This window comes from Tripterygium wilfordii, chromosome 17 (genome assembly GCF_013401445.1).
Source record: "Tripterygium wilfordii isolate XIE 37 chromosome 17, ASM1340144v1, whole genome shotgun sequence".
In the NCBI taxonomy this organism is placed as follows: Eukaryota; Viridiplantae; Streptophyta; class Magnoliopsida; order Celastrales; family Celastraceae; genus Tripterygium; species Tripterygium wilfordii.
The window spans coordinates 12,180,174-12,204,854 of record NC_052248.1 but is presented as its reverse complement, the minus strand read 5'-3'; the positions used below and the strand labels follow the sequence as shown (position 1 = coordinate 12,204,854).

General features: G+C 34.5%; 2 protein-coding genes and 1 long non-coding RNA gene across 4 annotated transcripts; all 3 read left to right on the top strand.

The window, feature by feature from the left end:
* Positions 1-8,625: 8,625 nt before the first annotated feature.
* Positions 8,626-12,277, top strand: LOC119982230 (ABC transporter G family member 1-like). The gene is made up of 8 exons (XM_038825496.1): positions 8,626-8,967; positions 9,097-9,176; positions 9,473-9,943; positions 10,138-10,224; positions 10,332-10,457; positions 10,535-10,729; positions 10,930-11,016; positions 11,243-12,277. Exons 1-8 carry the CDS (start codon positions 8,691-8,693, stop codon positions 11,927-11,929), a joined length of 2,010 nt encoding a protein of 669 aa, XP_038681424.1. The 5' UTR covers positions 8,626-8,690; the 3' UTR covers positions 11,930-12,277.
* A 1,510-nt stretch (positions 12,278-13,787) lies between these two features.
* On the top strand, positions 13,788-16,795 carry LOC119982028. 2 transcript variants are annotated; one of them, XR_005464264.1, is made up of 3 exons: positions 13,788-14,128; positions 14,354-14,510; positions 16,217-16,795. It is a non-coding gene; the product is annotated as an uncharacterized LOC119982028 (long non-coding RNA). The 2 variants fall into 2 exon arrangements; XR_005464263.1 differs by lacking the exon at positions 16,217-16,795 and having other exon boundaries at positions 14,354-14,726.
* Positions 16,796-20,452: 3,657 nt separating this feature from the next.
* Positions 20,453-24,080, top strand: LOC119981990 (polyadenylate-binding protein 2-like). The gene is made up of 6 exons (XM_038825130.1): positions 20,453-20,565; positions 20,705-20,807; positions 21,684-21,754; positions 23,212-23,403; positions 23,508-23,638; positions 23,753-24,080. Exons 1-6 carry the CDS (start codon positions 20,512-20,514, stop codon positions 23,799-23,801), a joined length of 600 nt encoding a protein of 199 aa, XP_038681058.1. The 5' UTR covers positions 20,453-20,511; the 3' UTR covers positions 23,802-24,080.
* Positions 24,081-24,681: the final 601 nt, after the last annotated feature.

Genomic DNA, 24,681 nt, shown 5'->3' with positions numbered 1-24,681 from the left:
AATCAGTTAATACTATTTTTTTTATACGTGTGCATGGTCCAGGTGTAATTAAATTATGTGAACTTTGTCTGGCCGTATCAAACCATAAACTTCCAATATTGTTGAAATTAAAGATTATTCTTCCACAGAGCCGGGATCGATGCATGTGTTTGTTAGTCTTAACAAGTGTACCAATTAATTTGGAGAGATTTGATTTTGTCCAGCTGGTTGTTTATGATTAATTTGCATGTCCAATCAATTAATATCAACTATATATTATACGGTGTCGTCCATATAATGTGACTTGTCTTCTTGTTCTAAACCACAAACTTATAAGCTTATGTACCTTTCAATAAAATCAAGCCTTTTCTCTACTTGGAAAAAACAAAAACGAGGCGGCCACTACTTTCGTTCATTTTTTTTCTTTAAAATCCGGAGGGAGATTTGAATTCGGGTCACTTGAATGGCACACATCATTCTTATCATTTCAATTAGTGATTCGAGTGTCACTACTTTCATTCATACTAGTGATCCTCATTTAATTTTAATCCATAAATAAGCTTTTTTATTCTTCATTTTTCAGGGGGAAGAGAGATGTAGGAGAAACAAAATACTTAAACTACTAATACAAATTAGGTATTTGAATTTTTTTAAAATGATCTTGGCACTTTGTTTGATTTTTAATGTTATACATCAGTAGGTTGATTGATCGGCGTTTTTAAATTTTCAATAATTAATTTGAAACATTTGAATTTTGGGTGACCGAATTAAACAAGTTAAATCTTCTAGTATGACTCAGTTATAAATATATTGATGTAATGTGTGTATTTGACCCCACTAGCTAGAGAAAACATTCAAATGATATGCATGACAAAAAGCTGGTTGTTGCATTGAAGCAATGGTAGGTGTTGCAGTTGAGACATCATAATGGTGCGGTTTGGCAGTGTGTTTGCACTGCTTTTAGGTGCACCTCACCTCACAGCACCACAGTTTTTTATAACAAGTCAAACACTTTTTGTCAGCAGAACTCAGCTCACAGTACCACAGCTTTTTACCTCGCAGCATCTCACCTCACAGCATTCACATACAACTTAAATATATGTTGAATTGTCTCATGTAATCAAATTAGGTCAATTATTTATTTTAGACTAATGTACAATGTAAACGTTAAGTGATTTTATATTAATATTATTAGTCATCTAATATAATCATAATTTAGATACACCAAACGCACCTCACAACACCGCACCACAATTTTAAAAGTGATGCACCAAACAACTTCGCATTTGAACTAAGCTCACAGCACCACAGTTTTAGCCTCATAACACTACAGTTTTAGACCTCATAGCACCGCACAACAGTTCACAGTACGCCCAAACGAACACAATATATGGTGGTTGTCGGGGTGAAGGGTGGGGCTTTTTTCTAGGAAAAGAGAGAACCAAGAGAGCTAGTAGAAGCAAAACATTTAAAACATTAATATAAATTAGTTATTTAAAACTTTAATACCATCTTGACTATTTGTTTGATTCCTAATGTCACGTCCCTAGTTTGACTGTTTGAAGAAGGTTAAAATCTGATTGAGTGATTATATTATAAATGTTTTCAAATTTTCAATAACTTATATGTTGAAACATTTGAACTTTCGTTAACCGAGTTCAACAAATTAAATCTTTTAAGTGATCATTAGTAATTATATTAGTTCATGTGTACATATATGGATGTAAATTGTAATGTGTGTGATTGGCTAGTTTATTATAGAGTATGAATTTGTTTTCTTACCCTTTCGTAGTTAATTAATGCACATGTGTTTTACACATTTTTCAGTGGTAGATATAGTATCAATTAATGTTGGGTTGAAACCTCGTGAAAATTGAGAATAGTGAGGCCAGAAAATGGGTCCACACCACGGCATATATGATACATGCAGAGATATTTAATTTGTTCTACTTATTATTGTGAGGCCAGAAAACCGTGAATTCAATTTTCCTATGCGGGTGTAAACTACGAATCATTCTTTCATCATGGAACATGTGATTCTCAAAGCAGTGGGCATCACTTGTCAATTCACTTATCCACACCCTTAAAAATGTGGTTTACATTTTAAGGCTGTGATTTTAAGTGGAACTTCTAAGTTATGGGTGTCCACACCTAAGAGTCCTTTTTTTGAAACAGGAGAGGGGTATTCGGTATTCGAACCCTAGTCACCAGAGTGATAAACACATTACTTACCACTCCAACTAGTGGCTAGGTGTCACACCTTATATATATATATATATATATATATATATATATATATATATATATATAGAGAGAGAGAGAGAGAGAGAGAGAGAGAGAGAGAGAGAGCTTCACTATGTATAACATTGTTTCTACAAAATGAAGTTTTTTCTTAGTTGTCTTTTGACAACGGTCGTGGTTTTTTTCTACAATTTAGAGTTTTTCGTGTAATTTTTTGATTTTCTCTATCGTCCTGTAATATTTGTTTGAAATTTTAATACCATCTTGGCTATTTGTTTGATTTCTAATGTCATGTCAGTAGTTTGATTGTTTGAAAAGGGTCAAAATCTGATCGAGTGATTATATATATTAGAATGTTTTCAAATTTTCAATAACTATGCTGAAATATTTGAACTTTGGTTAATCGAGTTTAATGAGTTAAATCTTTTTAGTGATCACTAGTAATTATATTAATTCATGTATGTATGAGGTTCTAGTTCGATTCCCAAGAGCACGTACTCAGTACACACTTGCATGACAGATAATGTACATATATATTTCATACATAGGAGACTGATGGACAATCGCCAAAATTAAGGTCCTATATAAATATTACTTATATATGCATCAATTAAGTGTTTAATTATGTTACATCAATGAATATGACATGTGAAAAAAAAATGATAAAAGAGGGTTTTGTCTCTTAATTTAATTGATATCTTCCACGCCCCATACATCGAATACAAAGTTACAATAATAAGACAAGATGCTAACACCTAATAAATATCTCAAACTAAACAACAAAACCATGTGAAGTTTAATTCCAATCACACAAAAAAATGCGATTTTTTTCTGCTGAGATTAGACAACATTACCTTAATCTTCCCCTCATATTAATTTCAATCATATATATATATGTGTGTGTGTGTGTGTATTGGATGGTTGTGCATGTTTAGGGATACAACATAGTGTGATCCATGCATGTGGTGTTAGTTTAACAAGTGTACTTGATTTTTGAGAGATTTTTTATCTAGCTGGTTGTTTGTTTATGATGATTCCTGGTCCTGATTAATTTGTAATTTTGTATGTCCAATCAATTAAAACTATTTTTTTTACGTGGTCTCCAGGTGTAATCAAATTATGTGACTTGTCAGCCTGCATAAACCACAAACTTTATGTTTCATTAAAATCCAAATCAAGCATTTTCCCAACTTAGAAAAAAAAAAAACTAAACTAAACTTTTCAATAACTAAATTGAAACGTTTGAACTTTGGGGTTCGAGTTGAACGAGTTAAATGTTTTACGTTACATTTAGTTGTCGTAGTTAATCATGATAATGGTAATTGGAATATGAATGGGAACGAAAATAATAATGGGAATGATTATTATAACGGTACGTTTGTATCAATAATAGTAATAATGGAACATTTGATATGCAAAATATTTGTTGGAATGAAATGAGAATGAAGTATTTATTCATTTATTGACCGATTTTTTTACCTTTATCTCTTCACAAACAAATTAAGATGAGAGGATATTTTTAATGATAAAAAATTAGAGGATATTTTTATGATAAAAAATTGAAATACAAAATATTATTATATATTTTATTTAATTGTTAAACATTATATTATAATATTCAGATAATATAGTAAGATTATTATATTGTTAAAATAAGAAATTTATTATAATTTTTCATATATATTAAGTGATATATTATTGAATTATAAAATTACATACTATATTGATATTTATATTTTACAAAGGTTTTTAAAATATTTAGACCATTATTATACAATCCTAAGACATTAAAACAATGTTTATAAAGGGGTATAATACTAAAAAGTTAATAGTTGACCATTCCCATCATCCCATGAGAATGAAAATGACCTTTCAGGGATACAAGATAGCAATGGTCATTATGTATATCAAGGAGGTAACCATTCTCATTACCATGCTTCTGAAACCAGACAAATATTTGATTGATACGTATTAGAGAATACAAATACAAGTCTTCATGGAATGCTACAGAATTGATCGGCAACCATATTTCGAAACTGAGCCACATTTTTATCGTCAATTACCAAATTTTCTTCATTTTACATTTTGAGCACCGGGGTTGGGCACGTACTCATCTTCAACCATATATGTTGAGTCAAATTCATAAAAATCCACGTCAATAGCTATATACAGTCGAATAAAATTGTGAAGTGTCACACATGCAATCATTTCCTAAATAAATATGAGGCAGTGGCACAATGTACACAAAATAATGAACACCGATAACCACACATCTCCATTTCAGGGAGGATACACAACACTTCTAACAGTAAATTCTCATCTTCTATTACAGGTTGAAAACAGAAATTATATATAAACACCAACACTTCCTATTCTATTGAAGACTGAAAACCAATAATCATGTAGGTTCGATACCAATAATCACATATACAAGAATCATGTAGGTTCGAAACTAGTAATATTAATCACATATTAGAGACCCTAAATTAAACTCATAAAAATATGCAATCATAAGTACAAGTATAATTAGTAAGCAAATATCAGTCATAACAAATTCGATTGCATTTTCCCAAATTAATGGTTCAAGACAGGAAAACCCTAGTTAAAAAAATATCAAAATCGATTCATATCAAATGCACAAATCGTTCGTTATTATACATCAAATTAGAGAAAATTTTGAGAAAAACATAAATCATTGAACTCAACTAACAAAAAAATGATGGGGAAGAAGACAAATATTTCAATTGAACCCAAACATGCCTGCCTAAATTGAAGACCTAAATTAGAAAGTATAAGAATAGAGGAGAAAGGTTTAAGTCGAGGATGAAACCTTACCCGTATCAGAATCGGAATAGCGAAGCTCTCTATCGCAGTTGGAGGACGAAATCGAAGTGACCGATGTAGGAGTTCAACAAACAAAGGTCTCCGTATCGCAATGAGTGATTGTACAGACAAGCTTGTGAGGATCGTCATTCATCTTTAGAGTGGAGGATATCAAATGTATGTAAGCTAAATTTATATAAGATATCTCCTATGTTGTGCAAGTACTCAGTCAGTACGCGCAAACATCCACCGATGTTCATCTATATGTTGTTCATCGTATTTTGTGATTTGTAGCTATGTGTTTATTGTGATTCTGATTGGGTTGGGTGTCCCGATTCTCGACGATTCTACTATGTCTTTTTTGGTTCCTCGCTTGTTTCCTGAAAATCCAAGAAACAAACTCCGGTCTCACGCTCCTCTTCCGATGCCAAATATAGATCTATGGCTTCCACCTACTGTGAACTTGTTCGGATTCACTCCCTTTTACAAAATTTTGGTATTCAAAACTCATAACTTGTTATACTCCACTGTGACAATCAAATAGCTCTCCATATTGCATCTAACCCAATTTTTTATGAACGAACAAAACACATTGAGTTAGATTATCATTTGATTCGTGATCGGGTTGAAACTTCAAAGGGGTTTTCTTCGTACTCTTCATATTTCTTCCTCCCTCAGTGATCTTTTAATCAAATTCCAATCACATATTATATATTATATATATACACATTGGATGGTTGTGCATGTTAATTTAGGGTTACAACATAAATCCCAATATTAAAATTACAGATTATTCTTCCACAAAGCGTGATCCATGCATGTGTTGTTCCTCTAACTGACAAGTGTACTAATTAATTGGTGATATTTTATTTTGTCCAGCTGGTTGGTTATGATTAATTTGCATGTCCAATCAATTAAATCAAGCCTTTTCTTCACTTAGAAAAAATAAAAACAAGGAGGCCACCACTTTCTTTTTTTCTTTTCTTTTTTTTTCCCTTAAGTATCCCAGACATATCAGCCCAAGACTAATCCTCCGAAGTACTGTTAGGTGCCAAGGTGGGAAACCTCTCCCAAGAAGATTAATTTTCTGCATCCACAAGGTCTCAAACTCAAGACCTTACTTAAGCGACCAGAAGCCCTTACCACTTAGGCCATACTAGTGATCCTCATTTAATTTTAATCCAAAAATAAGTCTTTTTTCCAGGAAGAGAGATGTAGGAGAAGCAAAATACTTAAGCTATTAATACAAATTAGGTATTTGAATTCTTAATATGATCTTGGCACTTTGTTTGATTTTTAATGTTACACATCGGTAGGTTGATTGCCTGGAATGTGAAAATAAGTTAACGTTTTCAAATTTCCAATAATAAAACAGAACATTTGAACTTTGGGTAATCGAATTGAACGACTGAAACTTCTAACGACTAATAGTTATATTAACTCAATTATAAATACATGGATGTAATGTGTGTAATATTTGACCCCACCAGCTAGAGAAAGTATTCAAATTAATGACATGGATGACAAAAAGCTGGTTGTTGCATTGAAGCAATGGTAGGTATTGCAGTTGAGACATCATAATACATGGTTGTTATCGGTGTGAAGGGTGAGGTTTTTCCAGGAAAAGAGAGAACCAAGATAGCTACTTAGTAGAAGCAAAATATTTAAAATATTAATATAAATTAGTTATTTAAAACTTTAATACCATCTTCGTTATTTCTTTTATTCCTAATGTCACGTCACCAGTTTGGCTGTTTGAAGAAGGTTAAAATCTAATCGAGTGATTATATTTTTTTAGAAATGTTTTTCAATAACTATAAAGGCTTATCCGTTTGAGCTGTTCAGGGGTGTTAGGAAGGGTTGGGTTTGTCTCGAACACCTCCCAACCCTTGACCGTTTCAGTCAGGATTGTTGGGACAAAACCTCTCTACATCCCAGAACAAATGTTATATGTAATAATCCCAACATCTCCCAACACCCCCCAACCCCTCCCAACCCAACACCCCTGAACATCTCAAATGGGCAAACCCTAACAAAACATTTGAACTTTGGTTATAACCGAATTGAACGAGATAAATCTTTTAAGTGATCATTAGTAATTATCTTAATTCATGTATACATACATACATATACATATACATATACATATACATACATACATATATATATATATAGGAATTCTCCTATGTGGATCAAAAAGTGTTGACTAACTTTATGGATCAAAATTCAATGGTTGTAATAAAGTATAACATAAGTGGGGACCACACATTTACTATAGGACCCACCACATCTTTGGTTGAAAAACAAGTCCACAAAGTTGGTTCACACTTTTGATCCACATAAGATAATTTCTATATATATATATATATATATATATATATATATATATATATATGGACGTAAATTGTAATGTGTAAGATTGGCTAGTTTATTATAGAGTATGAATTTGTTTTCTTACCCTTTCGTAGTTAATTAATGCACATGTGTTTTACACATTTTTCAGTGGTAGATATAGTATCAATTAATGTTGCGTTGAAACCTAGTGAAAATTGAGAATAGTGAGGCCAGAAAACCGGTCCACACCACGACATATATGATACATGCAGAGATATTTAATTTTTTCTACTTATGTGTGAGGCCAGAAAATCGTCCTTCACCCAACGTGTGGTTTCAATCAATCTCTTCCACAACCGTGGAGACTGGGCGGCCGGTTTCAACAACCGTGCATTCAATTTCAATTTTCCTATTGCCGACCACTCTTTCACGGTTCATTCGGAATAGGCGGTTCCAAAACAGTGGACCTCATTTCTCGTTTCTCTTATTCACACTCTTAGAACGTACTTCACATTTTAAGGTCGTTGATTAATGTGGTTCCCAACAATAAAGAGGGCCCCACTTGTCATTACACTCTTAGAAGGTGATTCACATTTTAAGGTCGTTGATTCATATGGTTCTCACCAATTAAGTAAGCGTCACTTATCATTTCACTTAACAGCGATTTTAAGTGCAACTTATAATTTACTGGTGTCCACATCTAAGAGTCCTTTTTTTTTTTGAAATAGGAGGGATTCGAACCTTGATCATTAGGATATACGCAACATTCTTACCACTCCAACTAGTGACTAGGTGTCACACATAAGGATTGTTTATGAAACAAATAATAAAAAGAAAGCACTTCAAAATTAGTTAGATGACTAAATATTTTGGATAATGTTTAAAAATCTTCTTTTAAAAATTTCACAAATAATTAACTATTATTATAATATTAATGTCATTCTCCACATCTTCCCTTAAAGAAGTTTCTTGAATTAACTATTATTATTATTTGCTTGAATGGTATTGAAAAATAGACCACTAAGGTTAGTTTTTTTTTCCTTAGAACTGGGTAATTAACATTTGTTTTCAACTTGACCCCACCAGAGAAGATATTCAAGTGACATGCATGACAAAAACTTGGTTGGTGCATTGAACCACGTGATGAAAACTTGAAAATGCACTGCTGAATCACATTCACATGCATGTTCAACAAACATCCTATATCTCTCTATATATACCTCGTACGTAGTTAAGTTGGATACACACAATCACAATCAACAAAAACACTCAATACTAATTTTACATCATTTCTTGCGCAAAAAATTAACACAATGGCTTCTCATTCGTTGGAAGTAGAAGCTGGTAGTACTGTCCATCCACATCCACTGCCAATTAGAAAGAGAGAAAGAAGTATTGATGTCAATGATACTGTTGAAGAGGATGGCGTTTTCTTGACGTGGAAGGATTTGTGGGTGAGGGTTCAAATGGGAAGACGGGGTCAGAGATCGATCCTTCAAGGGGTAACCGGGTATGCTCGACCCGGGGAGATGTTGGCTATCATGGGTCCTTCTGGTTGTGGCAAGTCTACACTTCTTGATGCACTAGCAGGTATATCTATCTATCTATTCCATATATGTAAATCAGGAAAAGATAGTGTTTCTTGGAAGATCAATCTCAAACCTTGTATGATGAGACTAAAAAAATTGTTTTAGTTTAACTCTTGAAGTCATGTTGCAGGAAGACTGGATTCAAACACAAGGCAATCAGGAGAGATTCTAGTCAATTGTCAGAAGCAAGCTTTGGCCTATGGAACATCGGTAAAGACTGGATAATAAACCTGGAAAGGGAAATTTTAGTTGTGAATGCACCCAAACAAAAGGAAAAATGATACGAAAATGATAAAAATTTTAGCAGTATCCAAGTTAATTATCCCAATTCTTAAGCTGGATGCACATGCAAATTTGTAGGCTTCATATGTTCATAAAATTCTGTGCATATAACTCAATAGTCGGGAAAACTAGGATACCAGCTATCATAACTTGAAATGATAAAATTTGGGTTCTTTTTTGTGCAATATATATTCATACCTTTTCACTATGACATGTATATATAGGCATATGTGACTCAAGATGATGCTTTGATCACAACTTTAACTGTTAGAGAAGCCGTCTACTACTCGGCTCAACTCCAGTTACCGGACTCCATGACTAAGTTAGAGAAGAAGGAGAGAGCAGAGATGACTATAAAAGAGATGGGTCTGCAAGATGCCATGGACACTAGGATAGGAGGCTGGGGAGCTAAAGGCTTAAGTGGTGGTCAAAAGAGGAGAGTGAGCATCTGCATAGAAATGCTAACCCGCCCAAAGCTACTCTTCCTTGACGAGCCAACTAGTGGGCTTGATAGTGCAGCTTCATATTATGTGATGAGCAGAATCGCTAGCCTGGGACAAAGAGATGGAGTTAGAAGAACTATCATTACATCAATTCATCAACCAAGCAGTGAAGTCTTTCAGCTTTTCAACACTCTTTGCCTTCTGTCTTCTGGGAGAACAGTATACTTTGGTCCTGCTTCAGGAGCAAATGAGGTACATAATAAAATTACGATTTCTTTTTTCCTTTTTTTGGTAACCGAGAATTTCCCACCCAACATACCCACCAGTTAACGACAGAAAACTACTGGGCGTGGGAGTTGAACTCACAACTTCCTTTATTCCTTTATGACTTCTGCTTATTAATTGTTAGAAGCTGATATCACTTTTTTTCATTTGATTGAGTGCAGTTCTTTGCTTTGAATGGATTTCCTTGCCCAACTCTCAATAACCCATCTGATCATTTCTTGAAAACCATAAACAAGGATTTTGACCAGGTGAGATATATGTTTCTCAAAATCCTTTGTCAGTCTTAATACTCACTTGAAAGAGAAAAATATTGATCCATAAAATCCTGAGTGAATTAATCTTGGTGATATGCTAGGATGTTGAGCAAGGATTGGGTGCTGGAATGTCCACAGAGGAAGCAATTAACACTCTAGTGACGGCTTATAAAGCATCTGAAATTTATCAACATGTTAAAAGAGATGTATCCAAAATATGCAAACAGGTACTCAAAGATCGATCCAGTTCTTATTCTGGCCGGATTTGGAAACAAATACTGACATGCTCTTTCATTAGTTTCAGGATTATGGAGAACTGGAGAAGAAAAGAACCCATGCTGGCTTTTTTACTCAGTGTTTTGTCCTAACCAGAAGGTCTTTCACAAACATGTATCGCGATTTGGGCTACTACTGGTTGCGACTAGTTATCTATATTGCCATGGCTATAGGTCTTGGAACTGCTTTTGGCGGACTAGGCGATAATTACAACTCAATTAAGGTAATTAGAGAAAAATACAAAAGTAGTGACACTATGTGGTTTAATTCTTTAAAAACAGTCTCTCTATGTATTATATGGGGGAACATCTATATATATCTTGTATGTTCCCGACCTCACATAATGTAGGAGTCTTGTGCGCACATGTGTGCTGTTTTCCTTTTATAAAAGCACTGACAATACTTCTTGTTTGTCTTTTCCAGGATAGAGGTTCACTCTTAGCATTCATATCTACTTTCCTAACATTCATGGCCATCGGCGGATTCCCTTCTTTTGCGGAGGACATGAAAGTACGTTATTTCACTTATTTTTTATTTGCCACATTAACGGGTTGACTTATTGAAATTGATAAATTATGCTCGAGTGATCAAATTTGCACAAATTTAACTTTATGTGATCGAATTAGAATGTTTTGACTGTGAGTATCCAAAAATAGAACATGATCAATCTTTCGGTGACCACATGTTATATTAAACCGTTTTCAAATGCTTAATGAGAATCTCCTTACGTATCTAGGTATTTCAACGGGAAAGATTGAATGGACACTATGGAGTGACTTCTTTTGTAGTTGGCAATACTCTCTCTTCCCTGCCATATTTGATCATCATTGCCTTGCTTCCTGGTGCAATAGCTTATTATCCTCCAGGGCTTCAACGAGGGTTTGATCACTTTCTGTACTTCGCTTGTGTTGTATACGCCTGCATGATTCTGGTTGAGAGCATAATGATGGTTGTGGCAAGTATAGTCCCCAACTTCCTGATGGGTATAATCGCTGGTGCTGGAATTCAAGGGCTCATGATGTTGGGAGGTGGATTCTTTCGATTACCCAACGATCTCCCTGCACCATTCTGGAAGTACCCTCTTTACTACGTTGCTTTCCATAGATACGCCTATCAAGGATTGTTCAAGAACGAGTTTGAAGGATTGTGGTTACCCGACAGTCAAACGGGACAACACCTCGTCGATGGCAATGAAATCTTGAGAACTGTGTGGCAGGTGGAGATGGGTTACTCGAAATGGGTTGATCTTGCAATCTTGTTGGTAATGGTGGCGGTTTATCGACTTCTGTTCTTAGTCATCATCAAGAGTTGTGAGAAGTTGAAACCTGTTATTTCAACTCTCTTGTCTGGTCCACCAAAGCCACAGACGCAGGTTGTGGAGAACCCCATTAGTACACCAATATGGGAAGGATCTGTAGCATAGATTCAAACGGGTTCTCTTCATCAATAACGATAGGATATCTGAACGTAGGTATCCCAGTTATTTCAATTGATGAGTTGTATACATATGATTTCATGTGAACATGTGGAACCCACGAATTCACCTGTATCTTGTGCGTCAAATTCAACAGCTGGGATACGATGTGCTGCAGCGATGTTTATCATTTTTCGTTTCTGCATATATAGAGTAGATTGAAGATCCTATCTAAAAATAATATTGGCTAATCCTTCAAAGCCACAGTTTGATCTCTGTATCTTTATGTACTGATTATCATGTATTTATGAGTATATTATGTATATCAATGAAAATGCCAAGGCAACTTTGATAAAAGTTTTATCTACAAATGACGTATTTGACAAGTATATATTTCAAACCTTTTCTTTGAATTGCACAATACTTCATGCCTTGTCATATTTTGGTGTTGTCTATCTCTGTAATTGAAGAACCTTCATCACCTAACGGTCCTAAGATATTAAATCCAATTATATATACATATATATATATATATATATATATATATATAAAATGGCAACTGTCAAGTCTTCACTTTAATCACCTAATTGTCCTAATCGGAATTTGGAAGTGGGATGTCGGCAGAGGCAGAGGTGTTGGGGAGGCAACGATCTCTGGTCGGGTTAGCCAAAATTGTAACTGCACAGACCACTCATCCTACAAATACAACTACGGGCCATCTAATTCATAATTGAATGAGTCTAGATGTGAGATGAGTGTGACAATGAGCGTAGGTATGACAATTCTTACCCGAAGGCCTACCCCGACTCACGTGGGTTTTCTTCGATTCGACTTTGGGCTGGGACAAAAATAACTTTCTCCGATTCGACTTTGGGCCGGGCCAAAAATAACTTCACCCGCATACGGGGTGGGGACAAAACTACTCCCAACAATTCACCCTCAAGTGATTTGTCCCAACCAATAATATTTTAAAATTTATTTATAAATATACATAAGTTTTCTAGATTTAGGTATATTTATATGTAAAAACATATATCAATTTGATGTTGTTAGTGGAAGGATTTGAGGGAAGGGAAAGAGAATTAGAGGGGTGACTCCCTCTCCCTCTCTATCTGCAGCCCCATCTCCACGTTTGAGGTGGGGATGAATGAAATCCCTCGTCTTTGCTTTTTTATTTCTTTATGAGTTTCTTCTTATATTATTTAATAATGTTTTGGTGTATTACTCCACAAATATGATGGTTTTGTCTTTCAGATCTAGTGGTTTTACTCATAGATTTGAGGATTTTGCCTTCAAATCTAGTGGTTTTTGGTGGCGACGACATTCATCTTCTAGTAACTCTGATCAAAGTTGGGAAGAATATGTCTCAAGACAATCCCTCATCATGCAACGGCTGCTCTAAGACCCCCTGCTGGTCTCTCAAAAAAAGTATTCTCTCTTTATTAATATATTTCTGGCCTATGCTATTGTTTTAGGTATTTTCTTTGTTATTGATTCAGAATTTCGTTTTTCTTGTTATGCTTCTATCTTCATCTATGTATTGTTTGCTTGTTTAATACAAGTTTCTATCATTCTCAAAAAAAAAAAAATTGATGTTGTTATTAAAGCCCAAGTGAAGTCGCTGAAATGTGTTTAAACGTGTAATTGAGTTTATATTATTAAAACCCAAACCCTTAAATTAATAATTATTTGAACATTTGTTGGATTATTTTGGATTATATAAATTGATTTGATAGATTAATCTTGATCATGATTATGATAAGATCGAGCAAATGCCGAGAATGATCGGGGCCCTGCTCTGACCCGGTGGGGGTGGAGATGGGTATAAAAGCTTCCCGATGCACGAGGGGGGACGGATCAGATAAATAGAGGTATGGAGGGCGTGGGCCAGCCGTGATCCGCATCCGAACTGCCCGTTGGCATCCCTACAGAGTGCCAGAAATGCTCTGTTTGATCCCGCTAAAGCGTTAAATAAGTTTGATGAACCTCACACGCTCACACCTAACTCCAAGGGGGCACCAGGCCGAGCCACACTTCATTAATCCTCCTCATGTCTCCAACCAAGATAGCCAAGAAATCTAAAAAAAAAAAAAGAAAGTGCTTTGTATGTCAGCTAATTTTCTTATCGATTCTGACGATGTTTCTTTGAAGGAAAATCCGTGGCCTTCCATAGCCTTGTGTCTCAATTGCGGTGAAAAGCAAGTCCTGGTATGGGTTTTATTCAGCAAAATATTTCATTTTGATATGCCCACCATGTGCTTGTTGAAATGTGTCAATAAAATTTTTACCACGAACTTGCTGCAAATATGTGAACACACTAACCAATATAAATTATTTTTTTCCTGTTTTTTTGTCAAAATGTAGATTGTTTTACTGACTTGTGCCAAATTTCTTGTGCAAATGATGGATATGTATACGCATATGTGACTCAAGATGATGCTTTGATCACAACTTTAACTGTTAGAGAAGCCGTTTACTTCTCAGCTCAGCTTAAAATTCAATTACCAGACTCCATGACTCAAGATCAAGAAAGCTGCATCATATGGTATGTTGGGAGCTTTTCCAACACGAATAAAGATTGCATAAACCTGTAAGCCACGTCTTCTGATCTTATGCTTCTATCAATTTATGCATCAGGATATGTTCTGAAGGTTGTTCTTCAAATGATATATGTGATAAGTATGCAAGAACTTTGTTTCAAAGCTAATAATTTTACAATAATGGTTGTGTTATTGACTAATTAGATTAGCTGACTACTACTCCTGAGCAAATAAAGTTATATATTAAATTGGCTACCATAGCTGGATATTCAACATACAATGGTAATTTCAAGACAATCTTTGAACAATTTCTTCTTTCTCGTGGTATACAAGAGTTTCTGCATTTTTACAATATTTTTCACATTTTTACTACTTGCTGTGCACCAACACTCTTTTTTTTTCTCCTGGTTATGTTCTCCACAATCACATCTATGGGAGAACCATAGAGGTGAGGAGTACTACTGTTCTTACTCCAACCACAATTTACTGCCAAACAGTAACAACTACTAATCATCAGCTCCCCTCTTCTGCCTCAAATAGAGAGCAGTTTTTCCCTCTAATTGCTCCTCCTGTACATGCAAATGGGTTTGGAATCACTTCCTCCAAATTGCAACTTTTACAACTTTGTTTGACTAAACAAATTGTGTTTAGTGATAAGCGTGATAATTGTACTGTTCTATGACTTGAAACTAAGGTATTTATACCCAAAAAATTCAGAGTATTAGAGAAGCAAAATTTATTGGGGGAAAATGTATATCTGAATGATTCAGTTTAGCATGCATCTACTTAATTTTGGAAAGATAGATAGTGCTGGATACAAAATTTATAACGCAACCTTTTTGAAATATTGAGTTTACCAGTGCACACCTCAAGGATAATGACTTCACATTTTCATGTCATGATTTTTTTTTTTTTGTATTTTATACCTTAGTTTTAAGTCATAGAACAGTACAATTACCACATTAATCACTAAACACAATTTGTAACATGAAAATCTGTTGTCACAAATTAGGAGTATTACAGAAGCAAAATTAATTATGGGGGAAAAAAGTATATCCCAGATGATCCGGTTTAGCATCTACTTAGTTTTGGAGAGAAATATATTGCCGGATGGAATATTTATAACTCAATGTTTCTGAAATATTGGGTTTACCGATACACACTCCAAGATAATGACTGCGGATTTTTGTATCATAAAAAATATATATACATTTAGGTAGATCTAAAAATAATATGTTATTAACTATAGTAGATTACATATCATTCACCTACCCAAGTTCAACAAGTTTACATTTACAATTTACAAATAAAAGGGTAAGTTACCCTAAGTTTTGGAATAAATATACTTATCCCTCCGGCCTCCAAAATATCCTCATTTTTCAACCTTATTATACTTAAGGTCTGTTTGATTGACAATATCAAGTAGCATATATGCTACTTACTACTTATATATATTACTTGAGCACCAAACACAAATTTGTCACTAGTATTTCTAGCACCATTTTATGAGCATTTTAGGGAGCATTCTGAAATGCTACCCGAGAGGACCATTTAACCAGCATTTCAATTTTTACTGCCGATTTGGGCAGGAAAAATCTGGGTTCGTTAAAGTCGTTTGGCTTTGTGTGCTTCATTTTACTTCCATAAACTGACCTTCAAAACCCTATAAATTATTAAATTGTAGGCCAAAGATGAACCAAACACCCCTCAAACCTTCATAATCATTGCAATCTCATAACTCTCATATTCTCCCCAGGAATGGCAGCCAATTCCAACATGTACACCACCAACACCATCACTCACAGTACTCCTGGTTATGTTCTCCTCAACCACATCAATGGCAGAACCATAGAGGTCAGGAGTACTACTGTTGCTACTCAGACCACAATTTACTCCCAAACAATGACCACTACTAATAAGCTCCCCTCTTTAGTTTTAAATAGAGAGCAGTTTTTCCTTGAAATGCTCCGCCTGTCCATGCAACTGGATTAGCTTGCAGGTTCTCAAATCAAGGAAGAGACAAGGGATGAGAAAATCAACCACTTCATGGTCATTTGGATGGAAATCCATTATGTAATACATTGGTAATTCTGGTAAATCATTGACTCGATAACATAAACTCCTGCCTTTTCTTCTCCTTCTCCTTCTGCATTGTTTTCCTTGGGTTTGGAATCACTTCCCCCCATTTGCAAATATTACAACTTTGTTTGAGTAAACAAATTGTGTTTAGTGATTAGTGATTAGTGTGAGAATTGTACTATTCTATGACTTGAAACTAAGGTATTTATACCAAAAAATTAAGATTATTAGAGAAGCAAAATTTATGGGGGAAAAATGTATATCTTGATTCTCTGGTTTAGCATCTACCTAATTTTGGAAAGAAATATAGTGCTGGGTACAAAATTTATAACTCAATCTTTTTCAAATATTGAGTTATAAATATTGGTTTTACCAATGCACATCCGAAGGATAGTGACTGCGGATTCTCGATGTTATAAAAATTACATATATTTATAAGGAAAAAAATGTATATCCGGATGATCCGGTTTAGCATCTACTTAATTTTGGAAAGAAAATAATGCCGGATGCAAAATTTATAACTCAATATTTTTGAAATATTGAATAATAAATATTGGGTTACCGGTGCACACCCCAAGGATAGTAGCTGCGTATTAAATATGTGAACGCACTAACCAATATAATTTATTTTTTTTCTTTTTTTTGTCCAAACAGCAGAAAGTAGACTAATTTTTTTTGGAAATACTTGTTGGGAAGAAGATTTTTCATATGTAGATTGCTTTGCTGACTTGTGCAAGTGATAGATAAGTATAGGCATATGTGACTCAAGATGATGCTTTGATCACAACACTATAGCTGGATATTCAAAATGCAATTTAGGCCCCGTTTGGTAGACCATTTTGGGAACAATATATGTTGGTCCAGACAATATATTGTATGATGCAAACAAACGGCCATTTTGCGATTCGAAATCCGAGGCAATTTCGAGACAATAATATTGTCTTTTGGAAATTGTCCCATTTCATACAATATTGAGACCATTTCGATTTTTCGACCCAAATTGTCCCTAGTTATTTATTGAATATCCGGAAATACCCCTGCCTTTTTATTTGTTACGAATCTCATCACCATATGATTTCCATTTATTTTTAAATGTATGGACTTATTTGAATTTATTTATAGATATTTATAGGACGAAATATTATGAAACTCTTCTAATTAACTATTTATAAATATTTTAATTAATTATATTTTTTTATAAATTAATTGTTATTTAATCTAACATTTATATACATATGCTATAACAAAAATACCTAATACCCCTGTGCGTAATTTGCCTCAGAATATTATACAACATATATGTTACAAACAAAAGTCTAACCAAACACTAACAACCATTCAGACAGCTTGTTCAGCATATCTGCTATCATTATTGTTCAACATATCTGCTACCACCATATCTGTTAGTATATACACTACTGTCAAAATTGTCTGCCAAACGGAGCCTTAATTTCAAGACAATCTCTGAACAAATTTCTAGTTTCTCGTGGTATACAAGAGTTACTCCATTTTTACAAAAAATTTAACATCTTCACTACTTGCTGTGCACCAACACTTTCCTTTCTTTTTTTTCCATCTCCTGGTTATGTTCTCCATAACCACATCTATGGCAGAACCATAGAGGTGAGGAGTACTACTGTTGTTACTCCAAATAAAATTTACTCACACAAAGTAACAACTACCCATAATCTTCTCCCCTATCCTGGAGTCCATCCAAATGGGTTTTCTGTACTTTCTCAAATCTATCCAGGGACTATCCACACCCAAATCCCTGCAAATCAACCCCTTCAAGGCTTGCCATATCATAACATAAATTTGGCACTAGCATTTCTAGCACCATTTTAAGAGCATTCTGAAATGCTACTCGAGAGGACCATTTAACCAACATTTTCAAATTTTCCTGCCGATTTGGGCAGGAAAAATCTGGGTTGGTTAAAGTTGTTTTGCTTTGCGTTCTTCATTTTACTTCCAGAAAACTAACCTTCAAACCCTTATAGATTGTAGGCCAAAGATGAACCAAACACCCCTCACAGTAACCTTCATAATCATTGCAATCTCATAGCTCTCATATTCTCCCCATCAATGGCAGCCCACTCCACCATGTAGGACACCATCACTCACAGTACTCCTGCTTATGTTCTGTATAACCACATCTATGGCAGAACCATAGAAATCAGGAGTACAACTGTGGCTACTCCAACCACAATTTGGATGGAAATCCATTGTGTATACCTTGATAATTCTGGTAAATCACTGACTCGATAAACATAAACTCCTACCTTTTCTTCTCCTTCTGCTTCTGCCATTATTTTCCTTGGGTTTGGAATCATTCTCCCTATGTGCAAATATTACAACTTTGTGTTGAGTAGACAAATTGGGTTTGGTGATTAGTGTGATTATGCTAAGGTATTTATAACAAAAAATTAAGCGTATTAGAGAAGCAAAATTTATGGGGAAACAATGTATATCCCGGATTATCCAATTTAGTATCTACTTAATTTTGGAAAGAAATATATTGCCATACGCAAAATTTGTAACTCAAATCTTTTTGAAATATTGAGTAGTAATATTGGGTTTACCGGTGCATAGCCAAAGGATTGTGGCCGCGGATTTTCATGTTATAAAATTTGTTTGGTATAAATACGTTAGTTTTATGTCATAAAACAGTAGAATTATCAGAGCATTGTTAAACCACAATTTGGGAGATGAAAACCGCGGTCACAAATTAAGAGTATTACATAAACAAAACCTAAGGATAGTGACCGCGGATTTTTATGTCATAAAAATATGTATCCGGTGAATCTAAAAATAATATGTTATTAAGTAAATTATTATATATCATACACCTGTCCAAGTTCAGCAATTTTACATTTACAAGTTAAGCAATTTTGAGTTTTGGAATAAAGATATTTATCCCTCCGACCTCCAAAATATCCTCATTTTACAACCATATCAATATAAGCTCATTTTGATAGAACATTTCAAATAGCATATATGTAACTAAACGTCTCATTTGAAACAGCATTTAAAGTGCATTTTTTGGAGAGCATTTTGAAATGCTACATGACGGTAACATTTTCATAGCATTTGATGATTTTAACTTTCAAATATATAGAATACCCATATTTTTCACTCATATTCCAAAATATATCAGAAGCTCTATTCAATCTTCGCAAAACATTTTAAATACATAACAACTTTTTAAAATATGTAACAATCTATTTTTTTTAACATGTTCCTTGATTGAACATGTCCCTATATCCCTTGAAAGGTAGAACAATTTGATAATTGATTGCTTATGTTGCACGACGAATTGCATAATGCATTTGTATATAATTTGTCACATCATTTTGAACAGTATAAATACTATTAGCAAAAATTGAACAAAATAATCATAACATTTTAGATAGTTATATAATAATATTTAATACAACATTTTAAAAACAACGTATATGTGATTTTTCAAATGCTCTTATTTCTCTCTACACGATCATTTTTGAGCTCATGCACAATGCCTTGTAGAAGATACTTAAAAAGATAACCTTTTTTATATAAATTATTAAGTTTCAGATATACCTAATAATTTTATTTGAAAGTTTATTAATAAATGTTTACTTTTAATTATAATTGATTAAGTTATGATAATTATTACATGGTGGTATTGTACTGCCTAAATATTAACTAATAAAATATTATGCAAAAGAAAATGAGTGAATTTAATATTAAAATATGTTTTTTTTAAGTAATAATCCCAATATTTAAGATTTATAAACACCGAATCACTCAAGCAAATTAAACAGCTACACTAAACTATGACGGAATATGTTCCAACAGACTAAACAAATAAAAAAATATATTGGTAAAATATAATGCACAATTTTAAATAATTCTCAATTTTATAATATTTCTTAATTTCTTATAGCCCACGGCCGCTCCCTTCGACTCTGTAGCGAGGGGTGGACGGAGAGAGATATGGAAGGCGATGTGGAGATGGACGTCGCAGACAACAGTACCAGTAAAGAAGCAGTAATGTTTACTCTGAATTCCTTCTTTTTTTTCTTTTTCTTCTCTCTATGTCAAATACTCACTCGAAATCGACCAGAAAACTCTCGACCCCAATTCGCTTCAATTGGGTTTTCTCAGACTCTATTGATTTGAATTGCAGGAACTGGACGATATGAATGCGCGTCTGAAGGAGATGGAAGACGAAGCCGCTGCTCTGCGAGAGATGCAGGCCAAGGTTGAGAAGGAGATGAGTTCTGCGCAAGGTACCCCTTTTTCGTTCTTTTTCTGATGTTTTCGTTCTCCTCCTTTTATCGATAGTTTCTAGGGGATAGTGTACCTCTATAATCAATAATGTATGATTCGTTTGTGCTACGATTGTTTAGATGCAAAAAGTACTTACGAGTAAAGAATTTGAAACTGTGTATGTTGAGTAAATTAGCCTTTTTTCCCTAGGTTGGTTTCATTCAATGAAGTCACTTTCTTTTTTCGTTAATTCAATTGAGTAGATTTTATGTTGGTGGTGTATGTTGATTTGTTTAATTTCCATAGGTTCAGTTGTTTCGGTAACATGCGATGCAGATATGGAAGGTGGCAATATAATGGAAGAATCTGTGTAGTTTCTTTCAGTTTTGAATATGCATGTAGAGGTGATGGCTAATGCTCTTGTATATTTTAGTCTTGATATGCTAGTATCGGCCCTACATTTCTGAAACAAATGCTCCACGAGAACTTTAGCTCTCTAAAACTTTGTGTATAGTTGCATACTTAGCTCAGTAGTTGTTGCTGCCTGCTGGTGCATTTTAAAATATCAAGTATTGATTAGAAAGCAACTGGAAATGGATATCCGATTGATGAAATTGCAACTCTAGAAGTTCTCTGTCAAAATGGGAACTTTGGTAAATTGATTTTTCAAGAAAGAATAGACCTGCATAGTTGTTGACTTGTTGTTACTATCAGTGGATAAGCATGAGCAATAAAGATAACTGATGAAAAGACGAATTACTTTCTTACATAAGTGGATTTTTTTTTATCCTTCTTCTCATTGTTTTGTATATTAATAAGGGAGCGTAGTGCCCACTGTGTCTGTTGTTTGTTTAGATGATTCGGTCTACCGTCTCACCCTCTTTTTTGTTTACCAGATTCAGCAACCGCAGCTGCATCTCAGACAAATAAAGAGGAGGTTGATGCTCGTTCAGTATTTGTTGGCAATGTGAGGCCTCTTCTGCTATGAAAATAACTTGTTCTGCAGATTTTTTTTAAAAGCATCATGTATGTTAGAAGTTAATTTTGCAAATGTCCTCATGATTTACCTGTCTCAAGTACTGCTTTTTCTAAAGCAAATCCTCTGTCCATTGTTTGGATTGAATGTTTCAGATATGCACTAACTTTAGCTCCTTTTATGTCCTGTATATGGTCTATAATTAGTAGATATTATCTTCATGGAGCTAGTTGAATATGCATGCTAGTGGTTTACTTCCATAAAATGTTTGTAAATGCATCTTCTCAGCACATGTGTACATTCTTGGGATGCTATGGCCTATGGAAAATGGCTTTGATAAAGTTTTATATGTTGAAATTTTGCATGAAATGTTACTAGAGTTATCTGTTATCATATGAAATGTTGGTTAGTACGACTGACATCATCACAACTTAAATTTCAATTAGTTGCAACTTCAGAAATTAGGTTCCTTGTTTTCCCATTTATTTGTTCAATATGTGCATCTATATGTATATGCATGTGGTGTTAAGTTTCTATGTTTAACAGCTCTCTCTGGATTATAGATGAAGGATTTGCAGGAGAACATTTGACAATATAGAATCTTCTGTTTCCATTCTTGTTGAGAGTATTTGTTCAAAGCTTTCATGCTCTAATGACAATCTTCTTGATGCTATATGTATTGCCTCCTTCTAACCACTTTGGTGCACCTGCTTGGGGCCTTATGAATAAAATTCTTTTCCAACAAAAAAGAAAGAAAGTATTTGCAGCTTTTGCCGCCATATGGGAAAACTCCTTTCTTTTTCCCCTTTGGTCTTGTTTTGATCAAAAGTTATCGTGTGAAAATAAAGCGGAAGAAAGAATGTGAGAGTAGATTTACATAATTCAGCAATTTCCCCTCTTTCATTGGGAGAAACTACTTGTTTTCACAATCTGTAATAAGAATACAACTTTTTGCTGCTCTTTGTTCGAATGACAACAGGTTTAACATGTGTTTATAAGTCAAACCTCAGCCTGGAAGAATCCTCAACGTATTTCTAGAGTACCACACCTTTCACTCTTGAGACATTTGAATTTAGTGTTTCCATAGCTCCTTAACCTTAATATGAGATATTGCCAACACATTTTACCCTTTTTGTCACCTTCTTCCACATGCGTACTTTTGAAGGATATATTGTTTTGATGAAAGCTTGGTTAACCCTAGTGATCTAATCCTCCCAGAATCTTGTCTGTTACTTGCTAGCTTTAAGTGATTAATAAGCATGATCCTTCGTTCACAGTTCCCCTCATCAACATATGAATAGATGGTCAAGCTTTTTTGGTTTTACTGGGGAATAAGGAACAAGAATCTTCTACAGATCAGTCGTCTTCTATTTATTGTATTATTATCTTGCCTTGTTGATTTACTCTTGGCTGCAGATAATCCATTTCAGTTTAAACTTGCCATGCAGGTGGATTATTCTTGTACACCTGAAGAAGTGCAGCAGCATTTCCAGGCATGTGGGACCGTTAATAGGGTCACTATTCGTACAGACAAGTTTGGACAACCAAAGGGTTATGCTTATGTGGAGTTCCTTGAAGTAGAGGCAGTTCAGGAAGCTCTCCTTCTGAATGAATCTGAACTTCACGGCCGACAATTGAAGGTTAAACAGCTCTTCATTCTCTACTCAAATGTTTCAAGTTAAACATATATAACCATCAATTTAAACTTGACTCCAGGTTCCATTGTGTTTGTATGTGCTAGCAGGTCACTGCTAAGCGGACCAATGTTCCCGGAATGAAGCAATTTCGAGGTCGCAGACCCAATCCTTATATGGGACTTCGAGCTAGGGGGGCATATATGCCATCTCCTTTTATGTATTCTCCTTATGGATACGGGTATAAATCTTTAGAAAGTTGCCTCTTGACTTACTGAACTCCTATCACATTTTTCTTTCCTGGCCTTTTCGTTTAAACTGCGGTGACAGAAATTTGTCATGCTTTTCCTTGCAGGAAGGTCCCAAGGTTCCGGGCACCTATGCGTTATAACCCTTACTACTGAAGGCTTTCATTCCAGCAAACTACTGATTGCTCGATGAACGTATCCAGCGAACTATTTTTTCCTCCTCTTTATTCTGTTGGATCATCATGTAGCAATCTATATGACATTGAGGATTTAGTTGGGGTTGTGATAAAATGTTGCAAACTACAAATTCTTCATATTTCAATTGTGTATGCCCTTTGTATTGTTGATATTTATTCTCAGAAGCTTCTGCTGCTGGCAAGCTGCTGTTGCATTTGCTCTCTATACAGTATTCCCAACGCTGTGCCTTTGTAATGAGCCACATCAGTAGCCAGAAATCTATCCATATCCATCATGGCTTCTTCCTCTGGCTACTCGTGGAAATGGAGTATGGTAGTAGTCTTTTCTTGGGAGGGTGTATTTAAACTTCAAGTGATAAATACCCTTGAAGGCTTTCTCTGGGTTGTAAGTTGTATTTTTTTTTTTATCTGATTTACTTCTTTTTTTTTATATGGATTTTTGTCGTCTGAACATTCCCACATCCTTGTATATGAGCAAGTGTGTTTTTTTTTTTTTTAAATTTTATTATCAGAGCAAGTAGTAGTTTAAACTTTAAACAGCTACAAGCCTACAAAGGACAGTTAAATTTCTCTTGTATCAGTCTGAATAACCTACGGGCTAGGAGTATTGTTACGTCACTCAAAATTAGTCATCCAGTATAAACACATGTAAGACTCACTTGATATCCAATACTTTATATTAATTGGGGGTGAAATGTGGGTTAAATTTTGGAGGTCTAAAGCATTATTGATCACGTAAAATTGGGAGATTTTGAAATATTGCTAAGGGAGTTGGAAGAAGTCGTGAAAAATAAGAAGATATTTGTATGGGGGAAAACCCATCTGTGTGCACTAAGTCT